The sequence below is a fragment of the Dipodomys merriami genome, unplaced genomic scaffold (genome assembly GCF_024711535.1).
Source record: "Dipodomys merriami isolate MVZ:Mamm:240054 unplaced genomic scaffold, mDipMer1.0.p SCAF_45, whole genome shotgun sequence".
NCBI classification, from domain to species: Eukaryota; Metazoa; Chordata; class Mammalia; order Rodentia; family Heteromyidae; genus Dipodomys; species Dipodomys merriami.
Window position 1 is genome coordinate 7,631,493 of NW_027206013.1, and position 18,965 is coordinate 7,650,457.

General features: G+C 43.0%; 1 protein-coding gene across 6 annotated transcripts in view; it reads right to left on the minus strand.

Moving 5' to 3' along the window:
• The window catches only part of Ewsr1 (EWS RNA binding protein 1), a 34,043-nt gene that overhangs the window by 3,656 nt on the left and 11,422 nt on the right, over nt 1–18,965 (minus strand). For 2 of the 6 annotated variants that reach the window (XM_069994590.1, XM_069994587.1), the window contains 7 exons: nt 16,384–16,570; nt 13,554–13,721; nt 10,968–11,179; nt 9,222–9,402; nt 6,404–6,438; nt 5,836–5,868; nt 5,148–5,266 (listed from right to left, as the gene is read on the minus strand). In XM_069994590.1, coding sequence (XP_069850691.1) covers nt 5,148–5,266; nt 5,836–5,868; nt 6,404–6,438; nt 9,222–9,402; nt 10,968–11,179; nt 13,554–13,721; nt 16,384–16,570 — 935 coding nt within the window. Of the gene's footprint in view, nt 1–5,147; nt 5,267–5,835; nt 5,869–6,403; nt 7,596–9,217; nt 9,403–10,967; nt 11,180–13,553; nt 13,722–16,383; nt 16,571–18,965 lie in introns of those variants that run through there. The other 4 variants (XM_069994588.1, XM_069994586.1, XM_069994592.1 and 1 more) reach the window with 3 other exon arrangements.

Consider the following 18,965-nt stretch of genomic DNA (forward strand, 5'->3'; position numbering starts at 1 on the left):
TATACCAATATTCTTCCTTCTAAAAAGGTAAAGTTAAAGGTAAGTAACAAGGAGTTTTGTTTCTTTTTGGTGCTGGCTCTGGGGCTTAAACTCAGGGTCTGAGTACTGACCCTAGCATTTCATCACTTGAACCACAGCAGTACTTCCTCCTTTGGATGGCTTATTGGAGGTGAGGCAAGAATTACATGGAGTGCTGCCTAAGTTGGCTTTGAACCAGGATCCTTAGATCTCAGCCTCCCAAGTAGCTAGGATTCTTCTTTTTTTTTTTTGGTGCCAGTCCTGGGACTTGAATTTTTTTTTTTTTTTTGGTCCAGTTGTAGGGCCTGAACTCTGGGCCTGGGCGCTGTCCCTCAGCTCTTCAGCTCAAGGCTAGCGCTGCTACCCCTTGAGCCACAGCGCCACTTCCGGCTTTTTTCTTTTTGCTTATGTGGTGCTGAGGAATCGAACCCAGGGCCTCATGCATGCAAGGCAAGCACTCTACCACTGAGCCAACTTCCCAGCCCCAGTCCTGGGACTTGAATGTAGAACTTGGGCATGGTACCTTCACTTTTGTGCTCAAGACTAGTGCTCTACTATTTGAGCCACAGCTCCACTTCCAGCTTCTGTAGTAGAGTAGCTAGGATTAAGAGGTGTAAGCTACCAACTCCTTGCTGTTTCTGTCATTTATTCAGGTATATAATGTTTAGTTAAGAAGTAGCTGGAGCCGGGCGCCGGTGGCTCACGCCTGTAATCCTCACTACTCAGGAGGCTGAGATCTGAGGATCGTGGTTCAAAGCCAGCCCAGGCAGGAAAGTCCATGAGACTCCTATCTCCAATAAACCACCAGAAAACCGGAAGTGGCGCTGTAGCTGAAGTGGTAGAGCGCTCGCCTTGAGCTGAAGAGCTGAGGGACAGCGCCCAGGACCAGAGTTTAAGCCCCAGGACCGACCAAAAAAAAAAAAAAAAAAAAAAAGTAGCAGCAGCCGTTCTGGGGCTGGGAAGGTGGCTCAGGGGTAGAGCACTTGCCTTGCATGCTTGAGGCCCTGGGTTCGATTCCTCAGCACACATAGGCAGAAAAAAAAAAGCCAGAAGTGGCGCTGTGGCTTAAGTGGTAGAGTGCTAGCCTTGAGCTGAAGAGCTGAGGGACAGTGCCCAGGCCCAGAGTTCAGGCCTATGACTGGACTTCCCCCCCCACCAAAAGTAGCCGTGCTACCAAATTTTAAAATATGAAGTGTAGCTCAAGTGGAAGTGTAGCTGTCTAACAAGTGTGAGACCCTAAGTTTAAACCCTAGTATTGTCAAAAAAATTTGAAAGCAAAAGTTTTTTTCAATACTATGTCCTTAGCCTGGTACTAGTTGCTCACATCTATGGTTTGAAGCCAGCTTGGGCATGACTCATATTTCCAATTAATCACCAAAAAGCATGCACTATGCATTCATGTGCTAAAAATTTTATACAGTTATGCCAAAATCAATTGTGCAATTTTTTTTTGTTTTTGGTGGCATTGGCATTTGAACTCAGGGCTTCAGGCTAACTAAGCTGGCCCTGAAATTAAGGGCAGATGACCACACAAACTGAACAAAACTTAGCTGGGCGCTGGTGGCTCACGCTGGTGGTGGCTCACCACCAGCCTGTAATCCTAGCTACACAGGAGGGTGAGATCTGAGGATCATGGTTCAAAGCCAGCCAGGGCAGGAAAAGTCCTTGAAATTCTTATCTCTAATAAACCTCCAGAAAACCAGAAGTGGCATTGTGGCTCAAGTGGTAGAGCTCTAGCCTTGAGCTGAAGAGCTCAGGGACAGCGCCTATGCCCAGAATTCAAGCCCCATGACTAAAAAAACCCAAAACAACAACAACAACAACAAAAAACTTGCATAGATGAAACTCAATAAATGCAGCTACAACAGTCAATATACATGGGGAAGAGAGAGAGGAAACCCAGACAAACCACTAAGGAATCAATTGGTTAAGGCAACACTGTGGTTCAAATGGTAGAATGCTAGCCTTGAGCACAAAGAGGCTCAGGGCCAGCACCCAGACCCCAAATACAAGTTCCACGACTGACAAAAAAAAAAAAAAAAAAAAAAAGATGCCGGGCGCTGGTGGCTCACGCCTGTAATCCTAGCTACTCAGGAGGCTGAGATCTGAGGATCGCGATTCAAAGCCAGCCAGGGCAGGAGAGACCGTGAGACTCCTATCTCCAATAAACCACCAGAAAACCGGAAGTGGCGCTGTAGCTCAAGTGGTAGAGCGCTCGCCTTGAGCTGAAGAGCTGAGGGACAGCTCCCAGGCCCAGAGTTCAAGTCCCACGACCAACAAAAAAAAAAAAAAGAAAACAAAAGAAAAGAAGGGGCTGGGAAGGTGGCTTAGTGGTAGAGTGCTTGCCTTGCATGCCTGAGGCCCTGGGTTCAATTCCTCAGCACCACATAAGCAAAAAGAAAAAAGCCAGAAGTGGCACTGTGGCTCAAGTGGTAGAGCGCTAGCCTTGAGCTGAAGAGCTGAAGGACAGCGCCCAGGGCCCAGAGTTCAGGCCCATGACCGGACCAAAAAAAAAAAGAAAAGAAAAGAAAAGAATATGGTCACACAAAAATAAGGCATAGCTGGGCTCACATCTATAATCCTAGCTACTCAGGAGGCTGAGATCTAATGATCACTGTTCAAAGCCAGCCTGGGAAAGAAAGTCTATAAGACTCTTAGATCCAATTAACGACACAAAAACCAGAAGAAGCACAGTAGCTCAAGTGGTGGAGCACTTGCCTTGAGCTGAAGAGTTCAGGGACAGGGCCTAGGCCCCAGACTTCAAGCCCGCCACCAACAAAAAAGTGCACAAACAGAAGATATTTACAAAACACATGGAGCAACACCAGGAAAAAGTAGTACCAGAAGTCAATGAAAGATAACCCAATGAAAATTGAGCATAAGACAAACAGGCATTCCAAAGCAAAGGTATATACTCATTAATATCAACTTATTAACTTCAAAATTACTCCTCCTAGCATTTTCTTGGTCATCCACAGGCACAGAGTGAGACCTCAGCTCTGAGACCATTTAAGACATCTGTAGGTGGAGCCTTAGGTGAACTCAGTGTATTTATAAATCCAATGTGCTATCTGTGCTTGTTAAGTAGAATACGGAATTCCCAAATTTTGAGTTACTGACTTAAGCATCTTCCTACCTTAAGCTCTTTCTATACTTTTCTTCATTTTCTTCTGCAACACCTTGCATTTAACAAATTATTTCTTTTTTGGGGGCGGGGAAGGACAGTCCTGGGGCTTGAATTCAGGGTCTGGGCACAGTCACTGAGCTTCTTTTGCTCAAGGTTAGCACTCTACCACTTGAGCCACAGCACCATTTCCGGCTTTTTCTGCTTATGTGGTGCTGAGGAATTGAACCCAGGGCCTCATACATGCCAGGCAAGTACTCTACCACTGAGCCACCTTCTCAGCCAAGAAAAATTTTTGTCAGTTGTGGGGCTTGAACTCAGGGCCTAGGTGTTGTCCCTGAGCTTCTTTGTGTTCAGGGTTAACACTCTACAACTTGATCCACAGAGCCACCTCTAGTTTTTTAAACCACAATCCTCAGATCTCAGCCTCCTGAGTAGCTAGGATTACAGATCTGAGCCACTAGCACCCAGCTGAGGAAAAAAAAATTGCCAAGCAAGAGTGCAAGACGCTGAGTTCAAGACCCAGTACTTATGTCTGTGTATCCCTGCAAACACATGCATACACACACACATATATACCTTATGCTATTTATGTTCACAAAGTAGTATTCATATAAGAATTTTTAGTTGATAATTATAAAAAAAAAACTTTAGGTTTTTGACTATGTTAAATGTGCTTGGCATTTTGTTCCTATCACAAAATGGCTAGTAGATAGGTGCAATGACTCATGCACTATCCTAAGTATGCAGGAGGCTAAGACACGGACAGTGGAGGTTCAAATCTAGGCTTGGCAGAAAAGTCGAGACTCCATCTTCAATTAATTAACAAAATGGTAAGCTGAAAGCATAGCTCAAGTAATAAAAGTACTAAGTGTGAGTAAAAAAGCCAAGCCCGAGCACAAGGCCAAGTTCAAGCCCTAGTACTTTCACCAAAAACCAAAGCCACTCCTAACCCCTCACACCCCAAAAGAACAAAAAACTACTGCTACCACAACAAAATTAGCTAGTTTTTCTATTTTTTTTTTTTCTGGATGGGGTCGGTCCTGGGGCTTGAACATCTGGTTTTCAAGTCATTAATTGGAGGTTAAGAGTGACGGGGGGCGGGGGGTGACAGGAGGCGCGGGGCTGGGAAGGTGGCTCAGTAGTAGAGTGCTTGTTTTACATGCATGAGGCCCTGGGTTCTATTCCTCAGCACAACAAAAGCAGAAAAAGCTGCAAGTGGCACGCTAGCCTTGAGCTGAAGAGCTCAAGGATAGTGCCTAGGCCCTGAGTTCAGGCCCCACGACTTAAACAAACAAACAAACAAACAAAAGTGTTTCTCCCTGGGCTGGCTTCAATGCGATCCTCAGAACTCAACCTCTTGAGTAGCTAGGATTACACTGTTGGTAGTACTGGCGTTTGGCTCAGCTCGTTTTCCTTTTTCTTTTTTTTTTGTTGGTCGTGGGGCTTGAACTCTGGGCCTGGGCGCTGTCCCTCAGCTCTTCAGCTCAAGGCGAGCGCTCTACCACTTGAGCTACAGCGCCACTTCCGGTTTTCTGGTGATTTATTGGAGATAGGAGTCTCACGGTCTCTCCTGCCCAGGCTGGCTTTGAACCGCGATCCTCAGATCTCAGCCTCCTGAGTAACTAGGATTACAGGCGTGAGCCACCAGCACCCGGCTTCAGCTCGTTTTTCAAGGGGAGTGTTTTCCCCCCTTTTGTGGTGCTGGAGACTGTATGGTATATGCAAGCACTCTACCACTGAGATATCATTGCCAATGGTCATTTTTTTTTGAGACAGGATCTCACTTTGTAGCCCAGATTGAACTTGCAGTCCTCCTGCCTCTACCTCCTGAATGCTAAGATTACAGGTATGTGCCACATGCAGGAGAGGATTTTAAGGAATTAACAAGCTGTCCAGAAAGAAACCAGAAAACTTTAGAAACAATTCTTAATGTGAACTGAATCTCTTTTGAAGTGTTGTATAGTCTAATTTCTGCCAGATCAACCAGTTGTGCTTTACTTACCTTAACAATCCCACACTGTTTAAAGAAGTCTGCTAGATCATCAAGAGTCACGTTGTCATTTAATCCTTGCACATAAATTGCACTGTTGTCAGAGTCTTCATCAGGATCTATAGGAGGGCCTTCCAGAAAACAAGACAGAAAGGAGTGACTACTGCAATTGGAGGTGTTTTTTTTTTTTTTTTTAAAGACAGGGTCTGTAGCCTAGGCTGCCTCAATCTCACCATCTCCTGCTCAGACTTGGTTCCAAGGCTAAGATAACTTTTTGTTTTTTGTCAGTTGTGGCGTTTGAACTTAGGGCCTGAGTGCCACCTCTGAGCTCTTTTGCTCAAGGTTAGGATTCTGCCACTTTGAGCCATAGTTATACTTCTGGTTTTCTGGTGGTTATTGGAGAAGAGTTTTGTAGACTTTCTTTCTTGGGCTGGCTTTGAACCACCATCCTCAAATCTGAGCCTCCTGATTAGGATTATAGGCGTGAGCTACTAATTCCTACCTCTGAGATTACTTTTACTGGGGATTGAACCCAAGACCTTGCTCTTATAGGCAAAGCATTCCACCACTTGATCTATATCCCTCTCTCCCTCCCACAAAGGCTCTGGACTCCATCTTGCCAAGCGCCTGCCTCAGCCGTCTGAGCCCCAGGGTAACAGGTCTGGTACAATCACTTAGAAGTTAAAGAATTCAAAATTACCTAGATCAAGATCTGGTCCTTCATCCATGGGTCCTGCCAACCAGGAAAGATCATACAAAATCCTGTTAGTGCACGTCTTGCAAGCTATAAACCTTACAAACACACACAGCTATCTACTATACCACCATTTGATGGGGACTCATTAAATTCAAAATGACCCACACTGCTAAAATGGAGCAGTGCCTCTTTAACATTTGTGCAAAGTTTCTAGGGTTTGCTTTTTTTTCTTTGCTGGTTTGCTTCTAAACCATTAACCAAATACACTCTTAATGCTTATGTGCCAAATTAGTGTTAAATTTTTTAAGTCAAATTTTTTCCTCCAAATAAACCAAATTTAAAAACTGTACTCTCCCCCATATTACAGAAGCAGTTGCTCAATACTTCAAGTTACCCTTTGTTTTGTAACCATAGGTTAACCTTATTACCCCTAAGACAATGCCGGCAGTACCCATTAGTCTCTTTTGTATAGATCATTTTTAAACCGCTATGAAACTAATAAAAATTATAGTTTTCTAATAACTGACTGTATTTTTTTAAACACTATCCATGGTAATACTCAAAAACTTACCACCAGGCTTATTGAAGCCACCTCGCTCTCCAGCGCTGCTGGGGGGATAAACGAAGAAATGAAGGCCTTTCCCTTTAAAAGCCAGTACCGCTCTGAGCCTTGGGGGGGCTCGTGGGGAAGAAGGGCACTGGCTAAACACATCTCCAAACAATGCATCTCTCTCATCTTGTCACTATGCCTTTCTTCAGGGCAGCTTGCTCAAATTTCCTTAATATACAACCTTGCTTGTCTGATTGGATACACCAGTGTGGTTGGTTCCTTTCATTTCGGGGGCTGGTATTAATAGTGCAATACTTGGCAAATTAGGGAGGGAAAACTAGATCCCAACCCCACCCCCATTAGCTGAAAACCCAGGAGAAGAGGAACAAGCAGAGGGAAACAGCTTTCCATATTCATAAAGGTGCACCCTCAACCTCTCCCAGGGGAGAGCCAAATGAGGCCCTGGACTTCCTAACAAGGCACAGTATTCTAAGCAGGAGACAACCACAGTAAATGCTACAACACACATCAGAGGACGCGTCCAGCCAGTCTTCAGCACAAAGCCATACAGTTGAGGACCCTAATGGACTTAACAATCGCTGTGAAAGGAGAATTTACAACAAATACCAAGGCTTAACGGTCTGGGGGTGCAACTTTATAGACATATCAGTTAAGAATAACTATGGCAGTATTAAAGTCACATATTTAAAAACTGTAAAGAGGGGAGGGGGAATATGAATTGGGCTTTTTTGATTAGACTATTTTTTAAGGAAAAAAACAAAACAAAGCAAAACATTAAATAAAGGCAGTTCCCTACAGGGAAGCCCAGTTTGTTCTAACCAGTATTGCACCTTTAATACCTGAATATACAATTTCAAGCTGTTGCATGCAGCTTTGTTTCTTTTTTTAAAATTACACACCATAAAATGTTCTCTCTCTTTAAACACAAAAGTTTACACTTTAATGTTATACAATTCTAGAGTATTATAACTCCTCTGGTTCATTATTACCAAACAACAAGTATGCAGTTACCAAAGTTACAGAAGGATTCCATTTATACAATGAATACATTTTGTTAAAAATATTCTATGTATATTTTTCCTCTCCATATGGACACCGTGTCTAGTCCCACTTTTCATTATGCTGCCGGCTGAGTACTGAGTACGGGTACTTTTTAAGTATTGAAGTGTATACAAGGCTCTCACTTTGTAACCTGTAGCATATAAATGCGACAAAGCATGTTAAAAAGTTTCCACGTTTAACAGCCAATGAAAATATCAAAATATTGAGGCAATGAAAAAGGGCATGTTAACAACATTGAGTGCCTTACCTGCTGAAGACACTGAAAACCATCACCACACCACAATAAAAAGGGGAAGGGGAATGGCCCTGGCATATCCCCCCAGGATTCACCAGACTGCTTTCACAGTCTGTTGAAAACCTATGGGGAAGGTCATGGTCTCTTCTATGGATCCAGGAGAGACTTCTCATCCAGAAAGAGGGCCCCCTCTAAGTCTAGCAAAATCAGTACAATCATTACTTGTGGAGTATTGAAATGAATAAACTTGAAATTATTTTTGTAATTGAAAAATACTGAGAATTCTAGGTGATTTGAGACGTGATGATAGTAATTTCAAGTGTCTATGTCTATTTTAACCCATAAAGAAGTGAAACCTTTATAATGGAATGATAATTCTCCAAATGGGAAGACTGACTTTATATCAAATTATTCATAATTTTTGCATGTTCTGAAATTATTTTCTTCCAATAAAGATTTCACCAAAGACTTATTTTTAAAGTTATGCAGAATATGTAAGACAGTATTATTGTTAAACAGTAAAGATTTGCAATAATTCAAGGATCAACTTTTTATCATTAATTTTACAATGTTTCTGTGCAAAAATGCTATTCAATTTTTCCTTGAACAGTGGACATCAAGTTCAATTTATACTTGACATTCTGCATAACTTTTTTTTTTTTACTAGTTTATATAGGGACAGAACACACACAGAACTAAACTTTCTGGATTATGTTAACCACCAACATTATACCTCACCTTCATCAAGTACAGACCAGGAAGGGAAGAGGGAATGGGAGGAGGGAAGGGAACAGAAGGGAAGGGATGGGAAGGGCAGAGGTAAGCAGGGTCATGTTATTGATCTAACAAGTTTTCTAAACCAGATTGTACCATCAATCAAAATGGCCAAACCGATTTAGACTTTAAAAATCTCCAATGAGGAGCAATTCCATATTTTATAAACATTACTCTGCAAAGAAACTACTTTGAATTTTCTGTGCTCCAACCAAACTCTATGTACCAGGTGTATCTTAGGTCAAAGTTTACGGCTACGGGACCAAAACCTTCTATAATTATGCTCAACAATTCTGAGTATCAACAGAAGTTGGGGACAGACATTGTGGAAAACAGCTGCAATTCTTTTCTGCAGTATATACACCAGGTATGGCAAGAAGACAACCACTCAGGCATTAGTTAAAAACTTAAGGGTGTTAGAAAAGTTGTGTGTGTTCCATCCCAATCTATTACCCACAGAGGGTTTCCACCTCTGAAAATCACGAAGGGAACTGAAAGCTCTAGTTTCAAAACCATTCTTTGTTTTCCCCAACCCAACAAAGTACTTGGCAGGGAAAAAAAGCAAACTGCCACTTAGTAGTACATATGCCGCAAAGATGACATTTCCATGATTTAGAAAACGGCTTGGGCTCTACAGATTGTCCATGGAAATGCTGAATAAAATTTATGTCTTTCAGTCCCTTCTTGCCACTGAAAATCCTATGGATGAAACAAAATTAGGTAAAAGGAGAAAAGGTTTGCTCTTACCCCATTCCACCGCGTCCTCCTCCCCGCCCACCTCTGCTCATGCCTCCACGATCAAATCCCCCTCTTCCCCTGCCCCGGTTATCAGGGCCACTCATGCTCCGGTTTTCTCCTGGTCCGGAAAATCCTCCAGACTCCTGCCCATAAACACCCATGCTACTGGGGTGGTCCTGTCGGAATGAACCTGAGGAAAAATTCACATCTGTAAGCCACAGATCAGCATTTACACACCTTACCTTCCTGATACACTTTTGCCTGGAATTCTAGGACTCTCAAATACAAGGTACTACCTTCTTTACATCATAGTAAAAACATACCTTTTTTTTTTTTTTTTGGGGGGGGGGAGTTTTGAGATGGAGTGAGTGACAAAGTCTTAACCAGACCAGGCAGGCCTTAGCCTTACAAGTGCTAGTATTACAGGTGTGTACCACTATGCCTGGTACTAGGCTCTTGAAAGTTTAACAAAACTATGGCTCATTAAGGCTAAACAAAACCTTAGAATACACCACTTGCAAACAACAGACAAGTCTTCTGGCCAATGTATACCTTAGAGGGACATATATATATATATATTAGACTACACTCAGGAAACTAGAGCCCAGTTTTTTAGAACCTCAGCAGGTTGCTAAGGAATGGGCTACTTCAAGGAGCACTACTTTCAAAACAGGCCCACAGTAGGAAAATAATAGTTCTAGATTTCCAGTTACTTTTTAATACACAAGAACTACAAGTATTGGGGTAGAGCTCAGCTGTATAGACTGGCAGCTTGTGCAAGGCCTTGAGTCCAATCCTCGGCACCAACTCTACTAAAATTAAACTTCAGCCAGGCACTGTAATCTTATTCAGGAGGCTGAGATCTGCGGATCATGGTTCAAAGCCAGCCTGTGCAGAAAAGTCCATGAGACTCATCTCTGATTAACCACCAGAAAACGGAAGTGGGATTGTGGCTCAGAGTACTAGCCTTGAACAAAAGTCTCAAAGGATAACACCCAGACTCTGAGTTCAAGGCCAACCAAAAGAAACACACAAAAAAATATCCCCTCAAAAAACAAAACACCAAAAAAAAAAAAAAAAAACCAACCAAATGAAGCCAGGCAACTGCACTGGTGCCTCATGCCTGTAATCCTAGCTACTCAGGAGGCTGAGATCTGAGGATCACAGTTCAAAGCCAGCCGGGGCAGGAACGTCCGTGAGACTCGTATCTCCAATAAACCATTAGGAAAACCGGAAGTGGTACTGTGGCTCAAGCGGTAGAGTGCTCGCCTTGAGCTGAAGAGTGCAGGGACAGTGCCCAAGCCCAGAGTTCAAGCCCCATGACCGACAAAAACAAAAAAACAAAAAACCAACCAAATGAAACCAACAAATGAACAAAAGCAAAAACAAAACAACAACAAAAACAAGTATTCTGTGAAGAAAATTTTTTGTTTTGCCTATGTGTTTTGGGGTTTTGGCTACCAAAGTCATATGGCTTTCTGTAGCTGCCTGCCAATTCTGTTAATGACTTTTTGGGAGGGCAGGCCGTAAAGAATGCTGGTCACTCTTCACCCCCGTATAAGAATGCCTGCTTCACTCACTGCATACAACCTGCCAAAGAGACCAAGACTAGCAGGCAATGTCTAATAGGGCAGAAAATGCCATCTCTTTTCTTTTGCAGTATGGCACATTAGCAACAACTAAATTGAAGCACACGCTCCATGTTCAGAGACTTCAAGCACAATCATTATTTGTTTTTCTCTCTTAGCAACTCACTCTGCTGCCCGTAGCTGCTGCTCTGTTGGCTATATTGACTTGGAGCCTGGCTGTAAGATCCAGTCTGGGGGGGGTAACTAGTGGGAGGCTGCTGCCCATAGCTGCTTTGTTGACCATAGCTACTCTGTTGTCCATAGCTGCTTGGCTGCCCATAGGTGTTCTGCTGAGAGTAACTGCTCTGATCATAACTGGTCGGTTGTGTAGAGGAATAGCTGGAAAAAAAAATCGAGAGATTAGATTGTGAGAACAAGCTCCTGAATATGAGATATTTACAGGTGTCACATTCCTATTTTACCATAGCAAGTCCCCACCCTCTAGCTGAAAGACTAGCAAATTTGGGATATGCTTCCTGTAAGAAAGAATGTATACATGTGCATTTAGGAAAGGCTAACCCCCACAAAAAAAAGCACTGAGAAAAAGTAGGAGGATTTAAGAAGTTTCAAGACTACATCCAATTTTTTGGGGGGGTCAGTTGTGGGACTTAAACTCTGGGCCTAGGTGCCAACCCTGAGCTCTTCAGCCCAAGGCTACCACTTAAGCCACAGTGCCACTTCTAGTTTTCTTTTTTTTTGTCGGTCGTGGGGCTTGAACTCTGGGCTTGGGCGTTGTCCCTCAGCTCTTCAGCTCAAGGCAAGCGCTCTACCACTTGAGCTACAGCGCCACTTCCGGTTTTCTGGTGGTTTATTGGAGATAGGAGTCTCCCGGTCTCTCCTGCCCAGGCTGGCTTTGAACCGCGATCCTCAGATCTCAGCCTCCTGAGTACTAGGATTACAGGCGTGAGCCACCAGCGCCCGGCCACTTCTAGTTTTCTGTAGGTAAAAGTCTCAGAGACTTTCCTGCCTGGGTTGTCTTTGAACTATGATCCACATTATTTTTATTTTTTTGTCAGTTGTGGGGCTTGAACTCTGGGCTTGGGTGCTGCCCCTGTACTCTTCAGCTCAAGGCGAGCGCTTTACCACTTGAGCTACCATGCCACTTCCAGTTTTCTATTGGTTTATTGGAGATAAGATTCTCATGGAGTTTCTTGCCCAGGCTGGCTTTGAATCGTGATCCTCAGATCTTAGCCTCCTCTGAGTAGCTAGGATTACAGGCATGAGCCACCGGTGCCCAGCTATCTATTTTTAATTTTAACTTAAAAACATTATTATAAAGGCAATGTACAGAAGGGTTATCGTTACATAAGTGAGGCACATTTCTTTTTGGACAGTATCACCCCTTCTCCCTCACTCTCTCCCTGTTTTTCCATCTTGTCCCCACCCACAAGTTGTGTAAGTTCATTTCCAATGTATTGTGTAATGAGTACAACTGTTGCACTCCAATACTTTTTTTGTGTGATACTGAAGTTTGAACTCAAGGGCCTTATGCCTGCTGAGAAGGTACTCTACCACTTGCACCAAGCCCCTAGTGCTTTCTGCTTTATTTTTTGAATAGGGCCTCATGTTTATACTAGCCTGGACAGTAACTCTCCCATCTCTACCTCCTGAATAGCTGGCATTACAGGCAATGAGCCATCGCAACACACTCATCTTACATTCATTTCTTTATTGGTGCTAGTCCAGACACCAGCCTGGGAGCTGTCCCTGAGCTTTTTTGCTCAAGGCTAGTGCTTTACTACTCAGACCACAGCTCCACTTCTGGTTAATTAGAGGTATGAGTCACATAGACTTAACCATGCTCAGTCTTTAAACCACAATTCTCAGGTCTCAGCCTCCTGCATAGGCATGAGTCAACTGGTACCTGGCTCACTTACTTTTAAACCCTCATCAGAGTATGTCAACTTAGGTCATCTTACAAGTATCAAACACACACACAAGCATAGAAAAACTTCTTAAAATCTATCCTAGTCTTGTTCAAAGATGGTGCATCTTTGTCATCACAACCTGTTCTGATCTTGACCTCATCCTTTGTCAATCTGCTTTATTTATAAAGGTGTTTGAGCAATACCAATTGAGCTCTACTTCTAGCTTCTTCTTCTTCTTCTTTTTTTTTTGGGTCCGGTGGTCGTGGGGCCTGAACTCTAGGCCTGGGCGCTGTCCCTCAGCTCTTCAGCTCAAGGCTAGTGCCCTACCACTTGAGCCACAGTGCCACTTCCGGCTTTTTTCTTTTTGCTTATATGGTGCTGAGGAATTGAACCCAGGGCCTCATGTATGCAAGGCAAGCGCTCTACCACTGAGCCACCTTCCCAGCTACAGATTCTTTCTATAAGCCCTAGACTTTACCCACTATGGCCGCAGGGGAGAAGATGGCTTTTGTGGTCCATACACATGCTTTTATACACTTGTTTCTCGTCATTCGGAGTTAATTAAGAGTAAGTTAAAGAACCCAGAATGGTAAAAATTTTTAACCTATATTTAAATAAAATAGTCATTAGTGCCAGACATTGCTATAGGACCCCAGGAGCAGGAATTGTGGAATTGAACATAACTACTTGTGGTCAGAATTATCACTGTGAGAGTCAGACAACAACAAATTTCATCTAAGGAAGTCAATGCAAGCTGATCAACAATGTGAAAATAAAAACAAACCAAAAACAAACACTGCCTTGCTAGCCTACTAACAGTGGCCCTAAGAAAGCAGCAGACTGACCTGGTAGGAGGATAGGATGGTGGTGCGGTGACTGGTTGCATGGGGTAGCTCCCAGGAACCTGGGGATAACTGTAGTTACTTTGTCCATAACCTAGGCTGGGCTGGTTATACCCCCCTGTGCTAGATTGAGGTTGACTAGTCTCAGCAGGCTTGTTGCCATCTTGAGGTCTAAAAGGAGAAATAAAACAGTGAAACTTTGTTTCCCAAACCACAAACACAACTGTTAGTTAAGAATTCTATAAATCTATGAACAATATGCCATGTTAGGACTGAGCTTAGAAATATATACAAAGTAAATTACAAACTCAGTGTTCATTTATATTTGCTGGAAGAGAACATTAAAGTAGGTCAGCCATACCTAAGAGCTATAAACACACTCCATTCATTCCACATGAACAGTCATGAAATGGAGTTTCAATACTATGTGTTACCAATTTAAGTGACAGAAAACACTTTTTCTCAAAGTGAACTGTTTAACAAAACTTAATAATGCAAGATTTAGATGTAGAGTAGTAATTTTAGGTTGAGAGTAGTTAATTAAGTCCATGGCATTACAAATCTAGACTACCTATGGTTTAATGTTTTTCTTTATTAAGGAACTTCCCAACTTGGGTGGGGTCATGGGGCCTGAACTCTGGGCCTGGGCGCTGTCCCTCAGCTCTTCAGCTCAAGGCTAGCGCTCTACCACTTGAGCCACAGCGCCACTTCCGGCTTTTTTCTTTTTGCTTATGTGGTGCTGAGGAATCGAACCCAGGGCCTCGAGCATGCAAGGCAAGCGCTCTACCACTGAGCCACCTTCCCAGTCCCCCCCCCTTTTTTAAATTGGCTGTGGGGCTTCAACTCTGGGCCTGGGCACTGTCCCTCAGCTCTTCAGCTCAAGGAGAGTGCCCTACCACTTGAGCTATGTCACTTCTGGTTTTCTGGTGACTAACAGGAGATAAGAGTCTCATGGCGGGGCTGGGAAGGTGGCTCAGTGGTAAAGCACTTGCCTTGCATGCTTGAGGCCCTGGGTTTGATTCCTCAGCACCCATAAGCAAAAAAAAAAAAACAAAAAAAAAAAACGGAAGTGGCGCTGTGGCTCAAGTGGTAGAATGCTAGCCTTGAGCTGAAGAGCTGAGGGGCAGCGCCCAGGCTCAGAGTTCAGGCCCATGACCGGATCCCCCCCCCCAAAAAAAAAAAACCAAAAACAAGAGTCTCATGGCCTTCCTTGCCCTGTCCAGGCCTGCTTTGAAGTGTGATCCTCAGATCTCAGCCTCCAGAGTAGCTAGGATTACAGGCATGAGCTACTGGTGCCTGGCTTTGCAAATTTATCTTATAAGTCTCTCTAAGGGACCAGAATAAGGCAGAGATGTGGATGCACCACTCCCAAATGTTTAGAGTAACTGGCCAGTTACCTCCCACCACACATGAAGTAAATGAGAATCCCAAATACCAAGGGAAGAAATCCAGGAGTCTTCACTACCACTTAGTCCCAACAGATTATGCCACAGCCACAGCTGAGTGACCTATAGCTATTTTTTTAAACAAAGCCCCACGAATCAGTAGATAGCCCAGAAAGTATGTGGAAATACTGATTTCTTCACTGAATTAAATGGGCCACAAGTTCCTGCTTTCCAATGGAAAAGGGACTAGCTGCCAGTGATCAGGAGACAGCTGTTTTAAAGTGGTTAAGTCTGAAGATTAAGGAAAAAAGAACAAAAAAAAGATGACTTCTCAAAAACCATTTCACATATAAAACTCTCCAGCAATGACAAACTGTTGCATAAAAGCAATACATGGGACCCTACATATTGGTTAACATTATCAAACCCCTAATCAACAGAAAGGGAGCTCTTCTAGGAATCAGCCAGTTAGCTTAATATAACTACCATACAGGCTGTCAATATTAGGTGTAAACTATTAAGTGGCTTCAATTACTCACTGTGCATTTTAGAAGTAATTTCACGACTATTTGCCAGAGCTAATTTCTTACCTCTATAGCTGATAAAAACTCTAGGTTACAAGTTGATCTTGTTTATTCCCTAAAAAGTCTTCATTCAAATCAGAATTCAGTATTCCTTCAAGACTGTATGCAGAAGCCACCTAAGGGCATTGTCTAAAGCAAAGACCTGAAATCTTCTGTTAAGTAATAATACATACTATTTATGTGCTTACCAGTCATGGGGCATGAGTTTTGTTGGACTTAATGTTCACTCCATGGCTGGATAGCCAGTTAAGAATTTATATTCGCCTATGTTCTTTACGTTTATCAAGTCTCTACATAATATAGACCAAAAGATGTTAAATGTGTCAGCTAATACTTGACTTCTTAAATATGGATATAACCTTTACTGATAATTGGGTCACAGGACTGTATCATGACTCCCATGATGCTACCCTCCCTCTTGCACTGTGAACTACATCCATGCTTTTCCCAGGGAAAAAGCTGTTATCCATTTACAGACTCAATAACCCAAAGATAAAAATATGCAGAGCATACTTCATTTCTTTCTGAATTTAGAAAAGTAAAAACAAAATAGAAATAAGATAAAGCAAAATAAAAATAAAAAGTAAAAAGTCTCCTCTTTCTCCCCAAAACAGGTTCTGCAAGTAATCTACTGAGTGGCATTCTTCATTTTGGGCCTTGGATGGCACCATTTTAATGATTAATGGAGAATACCTTTGTGCTGTCTTCCAGCACACTTTTTTTCTGAAATGACAGTAAAACCACAATCAACCCTTAAAAATGACAGTAACTATTAAAAGGGAGCTAAAGTTTATGTATACAGTTGCTCTTTCTCTCAAATCCAAAGCAGATTCATCATTTAGGAACAAGTGAACGAGGCCTTACCTTGCAGGTGCAGCGGCAGCCGGCTGCTGCCCATAGGTTGGGTAAGCAGGCTGAGTGCCATATGCAGATTGAGCTGCATAGGAGGCCTGAGTGGTGGTGACTGTAGCAGTGGTGGTGTCATAAGCACCTGTGCCATACCCCTGGACAGGCTGGCTGTATGCCTGGGGGGCAGTTGGAGTAGTATAACCTAGGACAAAAGAGAGCTGGATCAAATATCTGGCCCCTCAGAGATATGCCTAAATATTTATTAATAGAATAATCTGTAAACCAGCCACTTTAAAACACAAGATTTAATCCCTGTAAAAATCTTCCCTTCAGTAAGAGTTGCAACAAACCAGTATTTAAAGCCTGAGTCCTTTGACAACTGTTTTCAGTAAAGTACTACCTCATTAGCTTTCAAACTGCACCTAACAGAAAAGAGGAAAAAGTATGCTATAGAAAACGGTTGCTACAGATATCAGGCTTCCTCTGCCCTCTGTAACATGCAGAGTAGGAGACAGGACTACCTTTTTCACTGATTTGGCAGATTTGTTGAGAAGGCTGCCTTAAATTTCTCAGTAATAAGTTACTTCCCAAAACCTTCAGTATGGGCTGGGAAGGTGGCTCAGTGGTAGAGCGCTTGTCTTGCATGCATGAGGCCCTGGGTTCAATTCCCCAGCACCACATAAGCAAAAAGAAAAAAAAGCCGGAAGTAGTGCTGTGGCTTAAGTGGTAGAGCACTAGCCTTGTGCTGAAGAGCTGAAGGACAGCGCCCAGGCCTAGAGTTCAGGCCCCACGATTGGACCCCCCCCAAAAAAAACCCCAAAAACTTCAGTATGGGCTGGGAATGTGGCTTAGTGGTAGAGTGCTTGCCTAGCATGCATGAAGCCCTGGGTTCGATTCCTCAGTACCACATACACAGAAAAAGCCAGAAGTGGTGCTGTGGCGCAGTGGTAGAGTGCTAACCTTAAGCAAAAAAGCTCAGGGACAGTGCCCAGGCTCTGAGTACAAGCCCAGGATTGGCACAAAGCAAAACAAAACCAAACCTTCAGCAGGAAATCAAATGTTCTAAAAAGGCAGATAAAAAGCAAGTAACATAGCATTTTAAAATAGTTACAAAATGAGCTGGGAATGTGGCTTAGTGGTAGAGTGCTTGCCTAGTATGCATGAAGCCCTGGAATAGATTCCACAGAACTATATAAACAGAAAAGGCTGGAAGTAGCGATATGGCTCAAGTGGTAGAGTGCTACCCTGGAGGCAAAAGAAGCTCAGGGACAGTGCCCAGACCCCAACTTCAGACCCCAGGACTGATAAATAAAAAAGCTACAAAATAATGACCTAGGTATTACTTTAAGCAATATTATCTATAATGTGGATACTAATCCATTACTTTCTCAGCTCTTCAGGCTCAAGGCTAGCGCTCCACCACCTGAACCACAGCACCACTTCCCATTTTCTGGTGGTTTACTGGAGGTAAGAGTTTCACGGCCTTTCCTGCCGAGGCTGGCTTTGAACCACAATCCTTAGATCTCAGCCTCCCGAGTAGCTAGGATTACTGGCGTGAGCCAAGGGCGCCTGGCTAATCCATTACTAAGACAAGGGTTTTGTTTTTGTTGGTCATGGAACTTTCAGGGCCTGGGAGCTGTCCTTGAGCTTTTCTGCTCAGGGCTAGTGCTCTATCACTTTGAGCCACAATACCACTTCCCAGTTTTCTGATGGTTATTGGAGATAAGAGTCTCAAGGATGAAATTGCCTGCCCCGGGCTGGCTACGAACTGTGATCCTCAGATCTTAGCCTCCTGAATAGCTAGTATTATGGGTGAGAGCCACCAGCACTCAGCTCTAAAACAGGGTTTTATTATTCAGACTAGACTGATCTCAAACTCTACCCTCTTGCCCCAGTGTCTGGAGGACAGGTATGATCATGTGCCACCAGCATGGCTTCACATGTAATTACTTTATTTCAGATCTATACACTGCTCCACAAAGCACTTTATGTGTAATTTAAGGAAACAATTCTAGAGAACATGTGTTTAATTTTCAGTGAATTATAACATTTGATTGAACATTGAGGAAATAGCCCTTAAAAATACTTGCTACCAGAGCTTAGGTTAAAATAACATGAATAACTGAAAATATACTATGAATTATATTTGCTTCATCAATAGACTATCCTATTTAACTTTTTCAAGATGCTGGACTGGTTATCGAGTTATCCAGCTCCATTTGTCTTACTTACCCACCAAAAGCAAAAGTGCCTTTTTCTTGCACAGTAATATTGAGGTGAACCCTCAAGTCCTTCTTCAGTGTTTTTCCTACCTAGGTATCAGGTACCAAAGACCTGCTCTCACAGGTATTTTACAAGCTAAATTCTTTTCTGAAATAGTTGTCATAACCTTGATTGGCACTGGGTTCTTGCCTTCCCACGCACAAATAAGACCCCTAAGCAGAAGTAAATTGATGTTATCAGGATTCACATCCAAAGCGGAAAAGGGATCCAATTCTCACTAAAGTACAAAAAAGGTAAGGCTTTGAGTTCAGTGCAGTACTCCTATTACAAAATAAAATGTGTTCCAGGGCTGGGAAGGTGGCTCAGTGGTAGAG